Source organism: Trichomycterus rosablanca, chromosome 1 (genome assembly GCF_030014385.1).
Source record: "Trichomycterus rosablanca isolate fTriRos1 chromosome 1, fTriRos1.hap1, whole genome shotgun sequence".
Classification (NCBI taxonomy): domain Eukaryota; kingdom Metazoa; phylum Chordata; class Actinopteri; order Siluriformes; family Trichomycteridae; genus Trichomycterus; species Trichomycterus rosablanca.
The window spans coordinates 61457366-61478617 of record NC_085988.1 but is presented as its reverse complement, the minus strand read 5'-3'; the positions used below and the strand labels follow the sequence as shown (position 1 = coordinate 61478617).

At 38.2% G+C, this 21252-nt stretch overlaps 1 protein-coding gene and 1 long non-coding RNA gene across 3 annotated transcripts in view; one reads left to right on the top strand and one right to left on the bottom strand.

The window, feature by feature from the left end:
* Positions 1-280, bottom strand: part of sema3aa (sema domain, immunoglobulin domain (Ig), short basic domain, secreted, (semaphorin) 3Aa) — a 67706-nt gene extending 67426 nt beyond the window's left edge. The window contains exon 1 of the mRNA XM_063005070.1: positions 169-280. Within this exon, the coding sequence (XP_062861140.1) occupies positions 169-280 (112 nt within the window). The remainder of the gene's footprint in view (positions 1-168) is intronic.
* Positions 281-12705: 12425 nt separating this feature from the next.
* Positions 12706-14594, top strand: LOC134323523 (uncharacterized). Of its 2 annotated transcripts, none has more exons than XR_010014059.1 (3): positions 12706-12913; positions 14166-14266; positions 14380-14594. It is a non-coding gene; the product is annotated as an uncharacterized LOC134323523 (long non-coding RNA). The 2 variants fall into 2 exon arrangements; XR_010014060.1 differs by lacking the exon at positions 12706-12913 and adding an exon at positions 12983-13078.
* Positions 14595-21252: the final 6658 nt, after the last annotated feature.

Sequence of the window (21252 nt, the reverse complement as noted above, 5' to 3'; positions counted from 1 at the left end):
ATGTATTCTCTATATACAGTAAATATACAGTACATCACTTCAGGTAGTCTTTAAACTAAGAACTGAGTGCCATGACTTTAAAATCCACAATCACTCTGAATATAATGTAAGTTCTAATAAGCATGTTATACACTGAGATCAGTTGTCCCCAAATGTCCCCAAACTCACCCTTGTAGGAAAGCCGAAGCCGTGGCACATTCCTCTTGGAGTTGTGCAGTGCCACTCTCCCAGGCAATGCCACCATAACCAGCAGGATTACAATCCGAAACAGGTAATCCATGGTGCTGGAGCACCGGTCTCCAGCCCAGTAAGGGCTCCCGGCCCACAGTGCCCAGTTAAAAGTACTTTTCCTCAGGGTAAAGAATTCTGCTGTCCCTCCTGTCCCCCGCTCAGAGAGAGATCCAGAACTGTGAGCTCCTCAATCCGAGTTCTGGCTGAGCTCACATGGCCCCATGTGGCTGCAGGGGAGATCTGATGTGTCTGGGGTTTAATGGGTATTCCTCTCAGGGTCAGGGGGTCTCTGTGGCCTGTGTAGGCTCTGAGTGTGAATCTGTGTCCGGCAACTGGAGATCCTTAACGCTAGTTCAGTGATTACTCTAGTTTCCCCTGACTGAACACACACACACACTTACACACTCTGACACACACTTCCAGTCCTGTCCACAGCACGGGCAGACTGAGAGCAGCGAGAGCGGTACACCATCCACCAGAACGCAGGGGAGGGGACCAGAGGAGGGAGGGAGGCACTGAAAGCAGCTGAAGGTGGAGGAGGGGGGTGTAAATGATTAAAAGACGTAGAAGAGGCTGTTCCATACAGGTTTCACCAGGTAGTTTTGTAGTTTTATAGGTATGTTTTATTTAATTAAGCTAGTTTGACTTTATTATAAGATTATTTGTGTGTTATAATGTAAAGTAATATATATATAAAGTAATATATATATATATATATATATATATATATATATATATATATATATATATATTATATATATATATATATATATATATATATATATATATATATTTTTTTTTTTTTTTTTTTTTTTTTTTTTTTAAGAACAATAGCATGATATTGTTGATTTCTTTCTGGCTTGCTTGCTTGTTGCATGACAAACAACCTTTTTTATTTCACCTCACTTTCTTTCCTTTTCTTATAATCCTTCCCGTTTTCCTGCCTGCCTTCCTTCCTCACTTATTTCTGTCTTACCCTTTAAGTTGTTCCTTTTTATTCTTTCTTCCTTTGTCCTTTTCATTTCTTTACTACTTTTCTTTAAAATAGACTTTTTAGTAGTAGTTTTTACTATTATTTATTTTTGTATTACTTTACTTATTTATTCCTTCCCAAATTTCTTTTTGCCTTTTTTAGTTTTGATTTATTAATTTTTAGTAGGATTTATGCTTTTTTAATTTAAGATCGAGATTGCTGCTTAAATGTTGTATGTACTGTATGGACTGGTGTTATGATTGGTGTTTTTATTTTTCATTATCTGCCATTGCTTATTTTTTATTTCTTTCTTTTTTATTACTTCTTTATTCCTTCTTACCAAATTCTTTAATGTATTATTTATTACCATGCCGCTCCTTGTAATTTGTTATTAGTTTTTATTACCTTGGTGTCTATATGCAGGGCCACTAGTCCCAGTAGGGATTTCCAAATTAATAATGAATAAATGCAATAAATGTGAGATTATAAAGGCAAAGCTCAGAAAGAAAGGATACTATAGTTTCTACTCTGCCAGACAAAAAAAATACATTATACTGAATATTATTAGTGAAATTTGCACTAGCAGAATGAATTGTTATGTGAAGTAAATATACAGCAGTAAATTAGTTGTAAAGTGTGATCAACTGTACTAGCTTAAGCCTCTGGGTATAACTAAAACTTGCTTGGTTTCCAGTTTAATCATATATTTGATCACCATTTCAATGCTGACAGAGCTACTATAAAAAGCTAAATTTCACAAGCACTTATTGCACATACCCATCCCAAAAAAATAAAGGAAATATCAGTATAAAAAGGAGATATCAATATAAAGGTTCATGCTTGCAAATTACATTAGAAGCGAGAGAAAAATCTAAAATAACAAGTCTTAAAAAATGGAGTAACTATTAAATATACATTTCTTTTTAATATTTAGTAGGTTGAAAAACAAGTATAAAGACTTCATACATAACTACAGTAACACGGTACACTGATCAGCCATAACATTAAAACCACCTCCTTGTTTCTACACTCACTGTCCTTTTTATCAGCTCCACTTACCATATAGAAGCACTTTGTAGTTCTACAATTACTGACTGTAGTCCATATGTTTCTCTACATACTTTTTTAGCCTTCTTTCATCCTGTTCTTCAATGGTCAGGACCACTACAGAGTAGGAATTATTTAGGTGGTGGATCATTCTCAAAGTACTTTACTTACCAAAACACTGTGACATCATGTTTTATAAAATGTTTAGGTCTGTAAAATGAAATGTATGTTTCCTTTTTTCTCTATTTTTATTAACCACTTCATTCTAATGAGCCTATCCCTAAACCACTAATAATAAAAGTGGGAATACAATCTGAACATGGTTCAAGTCGATCACAAGGCATTACACGGGATTAATATGTAATTAGGAAGTGATCAGAGCAGCATGTTTCTGACCTGAAAGCAATTTTAGCAGTGGTGCATTACTACACTTAAGAAATATAAAGACCTACAACATTTTTCACTCTTACATTCAATCAGGGTAATAAGTATCATGGTTATGTTTGGTTGTAAATGCAGTAAATGCAATTAATTTCAGGTTGCATTTTCTCTTGTACCTCTCTAAACCTCTAGTAATAAAATACCATATTTTAAGCTAAGATAAAAAAAAAAAACAGTAATTGAATTGTTTGTTGTTCATTACTTTGACATGCTGTTCAGGTCCCAATGTACAAATCAAAATATAAATCTAATTTTCTTAGCCAGAAGGCAAACAACATATCTTATATGACAGCTCATTTAAAGAGGCGTGCTGGTGTGTTATCAGAGGATATATCTTCTTACTGTTAGTCACAAACTATTTAAATGTTGTAGAAATTGAAAAAAAAAGTCTTTTTTAGTAACAAAAATAACGACAAATAATGTTTTTCATTCATCTTTAGTAATCGTTTGTCCTGATCAGGGCGATGGTAGTTTAAAAACACCACACATAAGAACCATTTTAAGTAGCCAGTCTGCCTACTGCTTTGTTTTTGGATTGTGGGAGAAAGGTGCAGTCCAAAGGAAAAAGAAAACCCACAGTCTTGGGAGGAACATGCATAATATAATTTCACATATGCGAAAACATAATTTCACATATAAAGTAACCAAAGGTGTAGGCCAAACATGGTTTGCTGGAGCTGTAAAACACTAACACTTCCAGGCGTGCCACCATGCCACACCACCAGACAGAAACAAGGCGTATACGTCAGATTTGCTTGAGCTGTAAAGCACAAACACTACCTGCTGTGCTACTATCCCACAAACAATGTTTTTAAAGTAAAATTTGATGCAAACGGAGTGCTCGCCTGTCAACATTGCACTGCTGTTTTGTTGGGTCTGTTTATATTGCTGAACTTGGGCCAGGCAGGTGTTGCCTAAATGCAATGGAATGCTAACAGCTGTAAAAGAAAAGAAAAAAAAATCAATCTTATAAAATTACATAATCACCCTTTTTATTTATTAAGTTCAGATGTTTCTGCCATTCAGTGCTAACAGGTTATAAAATAAATCCTATAACATTATATAATCACCATTTTTATTTACTGAGTTCAGATGTTTCTGCCATTTAGTGCTAACGTGTATAAAAACAATCCTATAAAATACATTATTTACTTCTACTCTAACTTTGTGACCATATTAAAGGTTTAGCATAAATGTGCCCCTATAAGGTGTGTAAAAATATAGATTGACAGGTTTGGTGTGGAGGAACTCTAATGGCCTGACCTCAGTCCTGTAGAATACTTTTGGGATGAACTGGAATGCAATCCAGGCTTTAGGTCCAGCATCAGTGCCTAGCCTTTTAATGCCCTTAAAATTGAATAGGGACTAATACAAACACTTGTTTCACAATCTTGTGATAAGCTTTTTTAGAAGAGTTGAGACCATCATAGTTTTGAAGGGTGGAAGCCAGCCCCCATATTAAGAGTTATGGTTTTGAAATTGGATGTCCAACAAGCTCATTGTTCGGTGTTTATATATGTTTGACCTTATAGTATAAATCCTTCTCTTGAACCTAAGATGCTAGGTAGGACACATCATTAATGAAACACACATCACACCCACACAACATATTTCCAGTTGTGCTCAAAAAAGTGTATATTTGTTGCATTCTGTCTGATTGATGCTCCATAAACATGGACATAAAACATCATTGTGGGTAGAAAACCAGTTTAACATTGACATCATGTTAATTATACTATAAAAATAATACTGGAAAATATCTATCTATCTATCTATCTATCTATCTATCTATCTATCTATCTATCTATCTATCTATCTATCTATCTATCTATCTATCTATCTATCTATCTACCCACCTACCCACCCACCCATCCACCCACCCACCCATCCATCCATCCATCCATCCATCCATCCATCCATCCATCCATCTACACTATGATGATACACCACCCAAAGAGGATGGGTCCCTGCTGAGTCTGGTTCCTCTCAAGGTTTCTTCCTGTAATTCTAAGGGAGTTTTTCCTTGCCACTGTTGCCCTCTGCTTGCTCAATAGGGGTTTTTGGTTGCTTTGAGACATATCCATTGTAAAAAGCGCTATATAAATACATTTGATTTGACTTGACTTGATTTGCATTCCTAAGGCTAGATCAATTGGTATAAATATTTGGCATTTTCTGTGTTTTGGGGTGAAATGTTAGCTACTAAGGCAGATTACTTACAGCTAAATTCTTCAAATCCCAGACCAGATACAGTATTGACTATGCTTTTACTACGACTATTATGTAGTGATAGTGTTTTATTACAGTGTAATTGATTACCATATGAGCTTAGGTGTAGAAAAATAATTAATTTAGTGGGTACATGGGAATTTGAGCATCATAATTATTTTATATTAACTAGTGTTCTGTGCTCTTCATGTTCTCAGCCTGAGGAAAGCCAGTACACTGGGTGCTCTTCCCAGGTCATCAGACTCATTGTGTTTGACCAGCTTATAACAGTCAGTAAAAATAAATAAATAAATAAATTATTTATATGCATAAACTTCTGGCTAAATAAATATGTAAAGCATATAAGTGTGTTTAAGGCCAATGGAGGTTCCCTTCAGATAAAAAATTTTGATAAATTATATCATTGTTGTTTATTGTCTAGTAAAAGTATTTTGTTTTTTGGCAAAACTGTTTTTTTATTTTTTATTTTAACTATTTCCATTAATTGTACACACATGTTCAAAATAAAGAAGTGGATAAAGTACCCCTTACTTAGCCCTTAGTGGATGGTTTCCCACAAATCATGTCTTAAGTAAAATCTGAAAATATCTTAATATAACTGGGTACATATGTGCACCTCAGCACATATGTATGCCTTCTGCTTGCGTGAGCCTGTCCACAAACATTTAAGCCAACCTCGACCCCCCATCCCGGCTCCAAACACTCTTGTTTGGAGGTTGTTTACACCCAATTTAAATGAATTACCGCAGGGAGACAGACCGTATCAACACCTTTTAAACCATGGCAATCCTTCCTCCAGCCAAACATCCAGTGATGTTAGTGAAGCTAAGGTCAGCCTGAACTCCATGGCACCCACAAAGCTTGAACCTTTAACTGGTACATAAATGGCTATAGCCTGTTTTGCATTGCACAGCATTCAAATCCAGAACTATTAATACCATACCTTAAGTGCCAATGTCTGTTTTCAACTGCACAATGTTAATGTGAAACAAGGAGTTTACTGAAGGTGAGGCTGAGAAGGCGTTATCCACCAGATTCAGAGAGCACATATGCCGCAATAACTTTAAACAATAGCAGCAGCAACAACAGGGTATTTTGGTTTGCACCGCGTGATTGTTGTTATGTATTAAATTTTCTGCAGCTCTTTTAAAGTTGCTTATATTTTTTTTTTACAAAATGCAATTAAGACAATCTATTACACTCTAACTTTCTAAGCTGCTTATCGTAATCAGGGTCGCGTGGGGTGCTGGAGCATATCATAGCTCCCAGTGGGCTCAGGGCACACAGAAACATCTTGGACTGGGCATCAGTCCATCATATAAAATATATTACAGTTGTATTTCAAATATGGTGTTTGTATAGAGTTTGTATAGAATAACACTCACTTTCTTAACCACTTATCTAATTAGGGTAATGGGTGCTGGAGCCTATCCCAGCTTTTCAGTGGGTGCAAGGCACACAGTAACACCCTGTCCATCACAGCACACAGTAGCGCCAGTCCATTGCAGGGCACACACACACACACACACACACACACACACACACACACACACACTTACATACACACACCCATTCACCTATAGAGCAATTCAGTGTCTCCAATTAACCTTACTGCATGTTTTTAGACTGTGGGAGGAAAATGGAGCTCCCGGAGGAAACCCACGCAGACACGGGGAGAACATGCAAACTCTGCACAGAAAGAACCCGGACCGCCCCGTCTGGGGATCAAAACCAGGACCTGTGGCAACAGTGCTACCCACCGAGTCACCGTTCCACCCTGTAGAATAGAATGCCATTATTTGCCATATATACATCTTTTTTTGCATATCCCAGTTTGTATTGCACCCCTGGAGCAGAGAGAGTTAGGGGCCTTGCTCAAGGGCCCAACAGTTGCTGCATGGCAGAGCTGGAATTCAAACTCTCAAACTTTCAATTGATAGCCCAAAGCTCTACCCACTAGGCTACCACTGTTCCACTGTATTCTCTCTCCTGTGGCAATTTTGTTTGACCAATCAATGTCTGCAATGTTTCTTACCTCACAAATAGGGTGCACAATGGTATGCTTAATCCTTGGTCAAGAAGGGTAAACAGGATACTTAGGTACAGTACAGGTTACTTGGCAAAGAAAGAGATCTGTGAGATCAGATTTAAAACGTAATGTACCTTAGGATACTGAGCAGTGGACAAGGGGCGTACGTCTTGTGCTAAGTGTTTAGAGGCTCTCCCAGGGTAAGCACTTTGAGTAATGAATGATGTCTTAATAAATAGTGATGTGGCGTGGCAGTAAAAGAAGCAATCATGCTGACACGCTGATTCTAGAAACCTTTCAGCGGCTGAGCAGTAAAAAATAGCCCTGAAACAAGATACAGACAGGAGTCATGGCTGTAAAGAGACCTGCCAGTTAGAGCTGCTCTAAAAGAGTGGTTGAGTGTCTGTTAGAGAATGTGACACATTTACACACACACACACACACACACACACACTCCATGGCCGAAAGAACACCATATGGCCATAAATATAAGGACACTTGACCATGACTTTGTTCCCTTCCAAAACTGTGGATATTAATGTGGACTCTTACCCCTTTTTATTTAGCTAGGATACCCTCCACTTTTTATGAACGGCTTTCCACAAGATTTTGAAGTATGTTTGTGGAAATTCGTCCCCATTTAGTCCAAACAGCTTTCTCACAGTCAGGTACTGATGCTAGATGAGAAGATCTGGCCTGCAATTAATGTTTCAATTCATTCAAAATGTGTACAGTATGGTTGAGGTCAGGGCTCTGTGCCACAGCAGTTTCTCCACACCAAATTCAACAAACCGCGTCTTTATGGATAACACTTTGAACACAGGGTATGTCCAGTCATGCTGAAACAGAAAGGGTGTTACCCAAATTCCACATGTATGGCCACCAGAGATGGGATCTTGAATACATCGTATCAAATCTCAGCTCTGCCTTCCGCCTAAGGCTGAGCAGCCACATGGACAATGATTGGCTTGTTGTTCAGAAATGGGCAGGACTAAGCCGGATGAGGTCTCTCTCTCATAACTGGTGCAATTAAGACCTCTGCTGGCTGTTGATGGCGCCTGCACAGAGATGAGGAAAGAGTGCTCTCAGGGTGTGTCTCTACGTACACAACACTGAGCTGCACTGCACTCGTCAAAGTGTAGGTGATAATATGGATACGTCATGCTGCCCACGTGTCGGAGGGGGCGTGGGTTAGCTTCATTCTCCTCAATCAGAGCAGGGATCGGCATTGGTGGAGAGGAAGCACGACGCCATCGGGCAATTGGACCCGCAAAAAAGGGAGAAAAAGTGGAAAAAATGCACAAATAAAATAATTTTTAAAAAAAACGTTAGTATAAGTCATAGTCTCAGGTTTACATACATATCATTTCCCTGAATTATGAGGGTTCTTTATTATTAAAACTTTAATAGAGTTTAATAAACTTGATTTTTACATAGTCACCTTCCTTTGCAGTGCATTTTCCCAGCGTCGTACCAACTTTCTAATGCCATAAGCAAAAATGTTTTTGGTTGAGCATGTAGCCACTGATGCACTGCTGCTTTCACATCATCATCACATGAAAATCTTCTTCCCCTTAAAGCTTCTTTGAGAAGTCCAAAAAAGAACTCCACTCTCTCTCAGTCTCTCAGGCACGAACAATTACTACTCCTCCCACCCTCACCATTTTCTACCAAAATATAAAAGTGCGGAAACTTTTTGAAGATCCCTTAAAAAGAGAATCTGTGATTTGATAATTCTCTTTAACAGTCACCATACATCAAGAAGATCCTGGGTTTGACTGAGCAGTCTGGGTCATTTCTGTGCAGAGTTTGCATGTTCTCCCTGTATCTGCATGGTTTTTCTCTGGAAGCCCCTGTCTTGTCCTACAGTCCAAAGACATGCAGTCAGGTTAACTGGACTGGCGACCTGTCTGGAGTGTTTCCTGCCTTTCGCCCAGTGAATTGGACTCACTGTGACCCTGGATTGGATAAAGCAATAGTAAAACAGACAATAAATAAATGAATGCCTGCAACACACTTAAAATGTTGGAATGTGGAAAAATGAGAGTAAACACTTCATAGAAAATTCAAGTTACACCATTTTAAAATATTTCACGGTAAGAAAGTAAAGGGAAAAAGAGTTTAGGTTATTCAAAAATCTCCACACAAGATTGTAAATAATTTAGGTCTGACCATATATTCTTCATCATGTTGTGGAAAGATTAGAAAATCACTATGATTGTGAATGAACATCGAGCCATCAGATGGCAGTACGTAATAAATTGATATGCTATTGTGCTAAATTCAGCGACAGGCATGGAAGTACTTTGAGAACCCACTGTCATTTAACACAGTCAACCACAACAAATGCAAGCTGAATATCAATTATGCAAAGAGAATAGCTTGCAACAATTCTATGCACAAACACTGCCAAAGAATTCTGGGACCAAGCTCATCTCAAATGGACCAAGACTGCAACATTAAGTACCCTCATTTTTCAAACAATAAAGTAATGTAATTAATAGAAAAAGGTAATACATCTGTAGAAGAATGCCTTTATTTCTATATACATGTACAGTAAAATGAAATTCTTTAGTCGCATATCAGTCCAGATCAGAGAGCAGGGTCAGCCATTGTACGGCACCCCTGAAGCAGAGAGGGTTAAGAGGCTTGCTCAAGGGCCCAACAGTGGCTGCATGGCAAAGCTGAGATTCAAACTCTCAACCCTTCAGTTGATAGACCAAAGCCCAACCAACTAGACTACCACTGCCCACTCAAATGTAATAACCATATGCTTAAACGCAGAATACTGAATACTAGTCCAAGGTATTTATGCTAAAGCTTTTAATACCTGAAGTAAATGTGATGGTTAAATATTTAACAGCTATTGTTCTTGACATCCCAAACTCAAAGCTTATCTTGAAATGTGGTTGAAATTTTGGTACACTGTGTTACAACTCATACTTCTTTAGAAGTTAAAAGTACAGAGACTATAGTTACAGGTTTACCTAATAAGATCTTGATTTAAGATGAATATTTTCAGTGCAAGAGCATCTAAGGTGAAACTGAAGTCAAAAGTTTACTCACACTTGTAAAAGACATGGTGTGACATAAGAGGTTAGTATAGTCTTTGATATTTGCAATCATACTTTATACATTTTACACAATACAGCCACAAAGTACACATTCATCTATGGTTTTTACTTTTTTGTAGATTTTACATACAAATAAGTATGCTTTATTTTGGAAGCTTAGTAAATCAGAGCCTTTGTCTTTATATTTACATAGCATGATGAAATACTGGTGAAGGCTTTGCTAGCTGTACCCTAAAAGAATCACCACATTTGACCCCATTACAAAATTTATGCTATGTGCAGGACTGTCAGCATTTCCTGCATGACAAATCAGTGGACTTGTGCCTGCTTTTGTCAGCTGGAACAGGAGAATATATCAGGGCAGATGATGCTGGAAACGAGCTGTTGAAGCGAAAGTGATGAAGCAGCATTTTGAGGGAGAGGATAGCACTAAAGCACAACACTGCTAGCTCAGACTGCTTTAGAGAGATTCATTTGGAAGTGTACAGAATCATTGTGACAAAGCTGTTCTTCCTAAACCGACAGTTGATTTAGCATGTTTTAAACGTATACAATTGTATCTTAACATTGTTGTTAACAAGGTTTGGTAGATTGCCAGTGTCTGATCTGTAGTATCCAGAATAATTGACCATTAAGGTAAATTAAGGACACATATGTGAAGTTTATATACAAAGTACAACAACTTTAATTGTTTTGGGAACGTTTTAGACATCAAAGATACATTTTATATGCCATTTTTTACATTTTACATTATCTTTACATTATTAACTCATACTATGTTGGATTTTCCCTCTTGGATTTTTCTCTCTTGGGTCATTAAATGTTTTTGAGTTTTTTTTTTTAATAATTAGATATTTTTAATTAAAATCTAAAACATATAAAATATATAAAAAGAAACTTGTGGTGATCAGGGATGTGTGGTTGCTATCGTTCTGCCTCTCTTGTCCGATCACTCAGGTTTGATGACGTGGGGAGGTGGGCGCTGACGTCCTGTGAAATCCTTCATGACTATGTTACCTGCTTGCTCTCCCTTTTAGTTATGCTGTAATAATTAGGGGTGACAGAGTCTCATGCTACTCTCTGCAAAACTGACATTTTACTTTTAACGATTTCACATTTTAACTACATTTTCCGTTTTTTACCCCGAGGTGGTTCTGACGAAAACCTGTTTATCCACCCGAGATTGAGGACTGCAAGTCGAGACTGCCGTGCCAACAATGCAGATCCTTATGCATATGACGGGAACCTGCCGTGTTTACACTAAAAATGTCAAGAACTCACTACGGACTTTATCACAGACTGGACTGAACTCTTTGTTTTTGAATTATTATTATTATTATTTTGCTAGTTATAACTTTTAGTTTAAATTAATTCTGTGTTTGTATGATTTGTGTAAATACTCACTCACTGTCTTAACTGCTTATCCAATTAGGTTTTGGGGGGGGGGGGGTGCTGGAGACTATCCCAGCCTCTCAATGGGCGCAAGGCACACAGTAACACCCTGGACGGGGCGCCAGTCCATCGCAGAGCAGACACACACACACGTTCACCTATAGGGCAATTCAGTGTCTCCAATTAACTTGACTGCATGTTTTTGGACTGTGGGCGGAAACCGAAGCTCCTGGAGGAAACTTACGCAGACACGGGGAGAACATGCGAACTTTATACAGAAAGGACCCGGACCGCCCCACCTGGGGATCGAACCCAGGACCTTCTTGCTGTGAGGCGACAGTGCTTGTGTAAGTACTATTCATTCAAATTATTCTCTAGGCCACCCAAGAAGGATAGGTCCCTGCTGAGTCTGGTTCCTCTCAAGGTTTCTTCCTGTAATTTTAAGGGAGTTTTTCCTTGCCACAATTGCCCTTGACTAGCTCAACTGGGGTTTTTGGTCTGTCGGTCCTGGATTCCGTAAAGTTGCTTTGCGATGCAATGTCTATTGCAAAAAGCACTAAACAAATAAATTTGACTTGACTGAGGTAGTTCACAGAGGCATAGGCAACCTTTTATTATTTATATTATAATATATACTGTAACTGCTTAGGGTGTGAATAAAACACCTGAACATAATAATTAGAAGGGTTGTCCACATACTTTTAGCTATACTTTTTTATTCTGTATTTACCCAAACACAACTTTCCCAGCAAAATATTATGGTTATCACACACTGTCAATAATCAGCTCAGGGTGTAATAAATGCCAAGTTAAAAAATGCAAAGTTTAAAGTGATGCACAACTACTTTGCAACTGTCTAAAAGGTGTTCAAGTCTTAAAATAAAATATAATATAATAAAATAACTAGGGCTGTCAAACGATTAAAATTTTTAATCGCGATTAATCTCAGAATTTCATATAGTTAATCGCGATTAATCGCATTAAAAAAAATCTGTGTAAATGTTATAGAAAACAAGGATTTTTAAGTGAAATGTTACAATTAAAATGGTGAACACATTTTATGCTAAATGTACTTATGTTAAAAACTGCTGGGACAAGAGAAAACTGTAAGGGAGTTTATTCACTCACATACTAGGCAGTAAATGTCAGATTGTAGGTTAGAATTTCTCCATCAGCAAACATTGTAGATCAGCGGTGCTTTAGGTGGGATAAGGCGTAGTTATTGTATCAGACTTGTCTGTGGTTGTATCGTGACGATCGTCACATACAAGAAGGATGTGTTTCGATGGTTTGATGGACGTTTCTACACGAAGTGAGTGTGTTTTGACCCTTTGGGGCTTCCATAGTTCATGAACTAACGTGCTTGACTCAGCTTTCCGGTGTTACGGAGAATTCAGTTCCCCCTGTTTCCCCTTTAACGCGCATGTGCAAAAATCATGACGTTTTTTTCAGTCGCTTCGTTGGGCGTCGGTTTATTTGGAATATGTATTTATAGCGGTGTGTTCTTTTCACATTTCATGTTGTATGTTAGGTAGTTTGTGATTAAATACATACTTTAAAGTATTGAATGAACTACAGTCAGAGGTTTTATTGCTCCACCGCAAGTCAGAGGTTTTCACACTGCTGTCTTCATCCTTGCTGTCAATCAACTAGAATTACCGGGTCAGATTTAATTGTAAATAAATCCTAATACAGGACATGCTCTTATTCACACACTAGATTAAGGTTATTCATCTCAGCTGCACTACCATTTACTTTCAAGAATAGTTTCATTCATGGTGATCTCTCGTTCATTTAAACTTCACAAACTTCATCCATGTGATTTTAAAATTAACAAACAGTATGTAGAACAAGTTTAACCTATAGATCAGTCCATTACACTAACAACACAGGGGGGAACACATTTACCTGGAGACCTGGGGAATATGGTTCCCCACATGTATATCACTGTGTGTGTAATTATAAAACACTACAGTGATGCTGGTGATGTATTTAACTGTTGTTATTATGTAGAACAAGTTTAACCTATAGATCAGTCCATTATACTAACAACACAGGGGGGAACACATTTACCTGGAGAATATGGTTCCCCACATGTATATCACTGTGATGATTCTTTTTTTTTTTTTTTATGCAAACTACAGGCACACACACATTTTAAGAACAAAATATCTGTATTAAAAATTAGTGTTAAACTAAATTATGCATATATTACAATTATGCAAATATATAATAAAGAAATCCACCTCAATGCAAATTAAAACTTAAATACATATTTATAGCTTAATAAAAATATATATATTTTAAAATGAAATAAAATAAAATCTGGGATGTGCCCTGGGATTGACTAGCATCCCATCCACAGTGCACTCCTGCCGTACGTCCAGTTTCCCCAGGAACAGTTCTGGATCCTCCACGGCCATGACCAGGATAAAGCAGTTACTAAACAGAAATGAATGATTAATTTACTATCTACTGTTTAAATAAACTAAAAGAGCAACATAAAATAAAATACAGCAACAAGCAAACTTTTTAGAAATAACGTCCCAGTTAACCTTGGTCTAATCTTCAGTACATGCCGGACAATGAAGGTCTTCCTCTACTGGTGGGTTGCCAACACATGACTGGTGGTACCAAAGAAATAGTAATAATGCCTTAATTTTATTGGCTTTTTCATTGCACCATGCTATTATACATGTATGTCCTTGACTTTCCCTCTGGGATTAATAAAGTGATCTATCTATTATAGCCTGTGATGGATGTGACAGATGGTACCACCAGTCATGTGTTGGCAACCCACCAGTAGAGGAAGACCTTCATTGTCCGGCATGTACTGAAGATTAGACCAAGGTTAACTGGGACGTTATTTCTAAAAAGTTTGCTTGTTGCTGTATTTTATTTTATTTTGCTCTTTTAGTTTATTTAAACAGTAGATAGTAAATTAATCATTCATTTCTGTTTAGTAACTGCTTTATCCTGGTCATGGCCGTGGAGGATCCAGAACTGTTCCTGGGGAAACTGGACGTACGGCAGGAGTGCACTATGGATGTGATGCTAGTCAATCCCAGGGCACATCCCAGATTTTATTTTATTTCATTTAAAAATATATATATTTCTATTAAGCTATAAATATGTATTTAAGTTTTAATTTGCATTGAGGTGGATTTCTTTATTATATATTTGCATAATTGTAATATATGCATAATTTAGTTTAACACTAATTTCTAATACAGATATTTTGTTCTTAAAATGTGTGTGTGCCTGTAGTTTGCATAAAAAAAAAAAAAAAGAATAATCACACAGTGATATACATGTGGGGAACCATATTCTCCAGGTCTCCAGGTAAATGTGTTCCCCCCTGTGTTAGTATAATGGACTGATCTATAGGTTAAACTTGTTCTACATACTGTTTGTTAATTTTAAAATCACATGGATGAAGTTTGTTAAGTTTAAATGAAGAAGAGAGATCACCATAAATGAAACTATGAAAGTAAATGGTAGTGCAGCTGAGATGAATAACCTTAATCTAGTGTGTGAATAAGAGCATGTCCTGTATTAGGATTTATTTACAATTAAATCTGACACGTTAATTCTGGTTGATTGACAGCAAGGATGAAGACAGCAGTGTGAAAACCTCTGACTTGCGGTGGAGCAATAAAACCTCTGACTGTAGTTCATTCAATACTTTAAAGTATGTATTTAATCACAAACTACCTAACATACAACATGACATTTGAAAAGAACACACCGCTATAAATACATATTCCAAATAAACCGACGCTCAACGAAGCGACTGAAAAAAAGGTCATGATTTTTGCACATGCGCGTTAAAGGGGAAACAGGGGGAACTGAATTCTCCGTAACACCGGTATTCGGTACAGAAGAAGAAGTTAATTAAGTGTAATAAAGTGTTCTGCTCCCGACAACTTGTGAATATAGCGTGTATTTATTTCTTTATTATGCAAGTGCATCACTACCACGATCGGTTACATTATGTTAACAAACCGCAAATGAAAAACGGTGGCAAGTCCGACATTAAAACGTTTGTTCTACCAGTCAAGTGTCAACATGAACTAGAATTTGCGTTAATGGCACTAATTTTTTTAATCGCGTTAAATTGAGGTCGCGTTAATGCGTTATTATCGCGTTAACTTCGACAGCCCTAAAAATAACATAAATTAATAAAATATCCTTTTATGAAAGATTCTTCATTGTTATTGGTTATAGTCCAACTCATACATAAGCAATACAAATAAATTAGTTTCTTACTGATTCACTTGGAATAACTGTGTCTTAGATTTACTTTGTACTCATTCTTCTTTTCGGAGAGGAAAATTGGTGCCCCCAATTTCCACCTATTGCCCCCTTCCCCCATTTAATCAGTGGCACACAGGTCAGAGGTCAGTGTCGATTTAAAAAAAGAGGTCAAGCCCTCACTATGTAAGTAACGAGATTTGATAATCCTGCTTCCACTCCACCGTCACCACCACAGACTTTAAATCTCCTCAAAAGGAACTTTCGCAATAAATCAATCAATCAATAAAGGAAAAGCAATCAAAATATAAGCATCTGTTGGTTTAGATCAGATAGACTGTGCAAACAACAACTGAAAATAGATGGGTTCATTTCTGTTACTAGTTTGTTTTTATCTGCAACATTTGCCTCTGCATGTGAGTTTGCTCTGACAGTGAGTCAGCGGTTTACTTTAGCTTCATGAGGAAACTAGGAGGAGGGCAAGGGTAGACGATGAAGTATAAAGCTCTTCACTCTGTCTGGACTTGCCTGGCAGGTGATAGAATGTCATTGGAGAAACAGAGGATGCTTAAAGGATGACTTCAAAGAATTCACATGTTTTAGATAGAATGTTTGGCTGAAATCATCTCCGCTACACACCTGCCTCTATTTAATACTGACATGCTTGGTTGGTGCTTGGTCAACCAAATAAATGATACACCACTTGAACAGGAACACAATTCATAACAAAACTACAACCCCAAATAAGAAAAAGTTGGAACAATATGGAAAATGCAAATAAAATAAAATGCAGGGTTCCTTACATTTACTTAAAAAAAAGTCCCCAAAAAGTTGGGACAGGGGCAATTTAGGGCTAGTAATGAGGTGAAAAAACTAAATAATGATGTGATTCCAAACAGGTGATTGTAATCATGGTTTGGTACAAAAGCAGCATCCAGGAAAGGCTGAGTCTTGGCCAGAGGATCTCCAGTTTATCAACAAATGTGTGAGAAAATGATTGAAATGTTTAAAAACAATGTACCTCAAAGAAAGATTGGAAGGGATTTGCATATTTCTCCCTCTACAGTGCATGATATCATTAAACGTTTCAAGGAATCGGGAGGAATTTCAGTGCGTGAAGACCAAGGGTGCAAGCTTAAGGTGAATGCCTGTGATCTTTGATCCCTCAGACGGCACTGCATCAAGAACCGCCACTCAACAATAGCTGATATAACCACATGGGTGAGGGGTTACTTTGGCAAATATTTGTCAGGCACTACAATACAGAGTTACATGCACAAATGCCACTTAAAACTTTACTGTGCAAAAAAGAAGCCTTATGTTAACCATGTCCAGAAGCGGCATCAACTTCTCTGGGCTCGGAGGCATCTAGGATGGAACATCACACAGTGGAAACATGTATTGTGGTCCAATCAATCAGCATTTCAGGTCTTTATTTTGGAAAAAATGGACGCCGTGTGCTCCGGACCAAAGACGAAAAGGACCATCCAGACTGTTATCAGCCGAGTCCAAAAGCCAGTGTCTGTCATGGTATGGGGCTGTGTCAGTGCCCTTGGCAAAGGTCATTAACACTTCTGTGATGACGGCATTAATGCAGAAAAGTACATTGAGATCTTAGAGCAACATACAGTGTATCACAAAAGTGAGTACACCCCTCACATTTCTGCAGATATTTAAGTATATCTTTTCATGGGACAACACTGACAAAATGACACTTTGACACAATGAAAAGTAGTCTGTGTGCAGCTTATATAACAGTGTCAATTTATTCTTCCCTCAAAATAACTCAATATACAGCCATTAATGTCTAAACCACCGGCAACAAAAGTGAGTACACCCCTTAGTGAAAGTTCCTGAAGTGTCAATATTTTGTGTGGCCACCATTATTTCCCAGAACTGCCTTAACTCTCCTGGGCATGGAGTTTACCAGAGCTTCACAGGTTGCCACTGGAATGCTTTTCCACTCCTCCATGACGACATCACGGAGCTGGCGGATATTTGAGACTTTGCACTCCTCCACCTTCCGCTTGAGGATGCCCCAAAGATGTTCTATTGGGTTTAGGTCTGGAGACATGCTTGGCCAGTCCATCACCTTTACCCTCAGCCTCTTCAATAAAGCAGTGGTCGTCTTAGAGGTGTGTTTGGGGTCATTATCATGCTGGAACACTGCCCTGCGACCCAGTTTCCGGAGAGAGGGGATCATGCTCTGCTTCAGTATTTCACAGTACATATTGGAGTTCATGTGTCCCTCAATGAAATGTAACTCCCCAACACCTGCTGCACCCATGCAGCCCCAGACCATGGCATTCCCACCACCATGCTTGACTGTAGGCATGACACACTTATCTTTGTACTCCTCACCTGATTGCCGCCACACATGCTTGAGACCATCTGAACCAAACAAATTAATCTTGGTCTCATCAGACCATAGGACATGGTTCCAGTAATCCATGTCCTTTGTTGACATGTCTTCAGCAAACTGTTTGTGGGCTTTCTTGTGTAGAGACTTCAGAAGAGGCTTCCTTCTGGGGTGACAGTCATGCAGACCAATTTGATGTAGTGTGCGGCGTATGGTCTGAGCACTGACAGGCTGACCCCCAACCTTTTCAATCTCTGCAGCAATGCTGACAGCACTCCTGCGCCTATCTTTCAAAGACAGCAGTTGGATGTGACGCTGAGCACGTGCACTCAGCTTCTTTGGACGACCAACGCGAGGTCTGTTCTGAGTGGACCCTGCTCTTTTAAAACGCTGGATGATCTTGGCCACTGTGCTGCAGCTCAGTTTCAGGGTGTTGGCAATCTTCTTGTAGCCTTGGCCATCTTCATGTAGCGCAACAATTCGTCTTTTAAGATCCTCAGAGAGTTCTTTGCCATGAGGTGCCAAGTTGGAACTTTCAGTGACCAGTATGAGAGAGTGTGAGAGCTGTACTACTAAATTGAACACACCTGCTCCCTATGCACACCTGAGACCTAGTAACACTAACAAATCACATGACATTTTGGAGGGAAAATGACAAGCAGTGCTCAATTTGGACATTTAGGGGTGTAGTCTCTTAGGGGTGTACTCACTTTTGTTGCCGGTGGTTTAGACATTAATGGCTGTATATTGAGTTATTTTGAGGGAAGAATAAATTGACACTGTTATATAAGCTGCACACAGACTACTTTTCATTGTGTCAAAGTGTCATTTTGTCAGTGTTGTCCCATGAAAAGATATACTTAAATATCTGCAGAAATGTGAGGGGTGTACTCACTTTTGTGATACACTGTATGCTGCCTTCAAGACGTCATCTTTGCCAGGGACGTCCATGCATTTTTCAACAAGACAATGCAAAACCACATGCTGCACACATTACAAAGGCATGGCTGAACTGGCCTGCCTGCAGTCCTGACCTGTCCCCAATAGAGAATGTGTTGAGGATTTTGAAGAAAAATGCAACAACGACGACCCCATACTGTTGCACATCTTAAGACGTGTTTGCAGGAAGAATGGGACAAAATAAAAGCTGAAACACTAAATCACTTGGTATCCTCAGTGCCAAAACGTCTTTTAAGTGTGGTGAAAAGGAATGGTAACATTACAAAGTGGTAAATGCTTTACCGTCCCAACTTCTTTTGGAATGTGTTTCAGGTCTGAAATGCAGGAATGGATGTTTATTAATACATGAAATGAAGTTGAGCAAACAAAACATGAAATATCTCAGTTTTTTTTTTATTTGCATTTTCCATGTTGTCCCAACTTTTTCTGATTTGGGGTTGTAAAAAAACACTGAAATTGACAATTAAAGGCATTGAAAAACTGTAATAGCTAGCTTAATAAACATTTTGTGAAAAAAACATTTTAGTGGTAGTCAATTGAAAACTTCTTCAACCACTTAACAACACAATGAACATTTTGATGCTAAATTCCAGATCAAAGGATGCACACTTTATTGTCCGATCAAGATCCCCTATAAAGCATTAGTGATGTGGAAAGGTAGCCAAGCCTTCGGCAGGCTGAACTAATCCAAACGCCAAAGGGCTTTTTTAACTCTCATGTATATGTAAATGTGCATCGTCAGTGAATGCTCGCTCTGTAGAGCTTAACTTCAGATCGGCTGAGACAACAGAAAAGCACTCATTATTCTCTTTGTGTAACCCAATAAGGATGTTTAGGCTTGCAGAAAATCTCCCCCTTTGTCCAGTAAGGTGAATGGGAGCTCAGGGGGACAGCCAAAGAGATCTAACTTCTTCACATAGCTGGTGTAATTAAAATGTGACTTAATCAAATCAAGTGCAGCATTTGCTTTAGGGGGTTAATCATGGCATTCATGGCATTACAGTGGCTTGTTTAAAGATTTAGAAAGGTTAAGCTTTAAAAGCAACAAGAGCTCCCACAAAAATGCCAAACCATTCTCCGTAGTAAACAGGTCTGGGTGAGGGTGAGGACATCCTTAGAAATTACTCCTGTGTTTACTTAGGACTGGTGCAGGAATTCAAGCAATTACTTCAAGTGCATCTCAACTGTAATTTTTAAACATTTAAATTAACCTGTGTATAATGATTGACAGGTTACTTTAATTTAACCTCAGTGAGTAGATTAAAACAATTATAATGAAACAGCTATAGGAATGTCTTCACCTTTATAACAAACCCAGTCTATATGAATATACACCGATCAGTCATAACATTAAAACCACCTCCTTGTTTCTACACTCACTGTCCATTTTTTGTGTCTGATTCACTCATACCAGCACAACACACACTAACACACCACCACCATGTCATTGTCACTGCAGTGCTGAGAATGATCCACCACCTAAATAATACCTGCTCTGTAGTGGTCCTGGGAGACCATAGAAGAACACCATGAAAGGGGGCTAACAAAGCATGTAGAGAAACAGATGGATTACAGTCAGTAATTGTAGAACTACAAAATGCTTCTATATGGTAAGTGGAGCTGATAAAATGGACAGTGAGTGTAGAAACAAGGAGGTGGTTTTAATGTTATGGCTGATCGGTGTATATGCAAATTGGGAATGCTTCCATGCCATTGCATTTAAGAACACTGTGTTTGAGTGGTCTATCAACTGGAAAATCCCAATCTTCTCTAGCCTGTCACAAAGGAAATTGGAAATCATGTAAACATTTAAATCAACTGAATTTATTCACCAATTTGACAGTTTGTGAATATGTGGCTTGACATTATCCTACTAGTAGAATACAATTTTGGATTATAGACTGGTGAGAACAGTAGTCCTATTATGGCGGCAACAAACTCTGTTTAAAATTTATAAGCCAGTACTAGTCTTTTACGTTGCCATAAAGGAATTTTAGCCAACTCTTACCTGCCAAACTGATATATTTTTAAAACACTGCTGGGTTTATGGGCAGAAACTGCCTGTTCCAGGTTTTTTTTACAGCATGCTCATGTTTCATTATACCAAAAGTCCAGATATGTTGAGCAGTGGAAAAGGCCTTGAGGTTAGATCTAGTGGAACCTGCCGTACACCAGATGGTTGCAGTATTATGACATTCCATCCCAATTTTCCTTTTTTTATCCTCAATAGCACAAAATTTAAAAAAAATTAAGTGCTTAATAC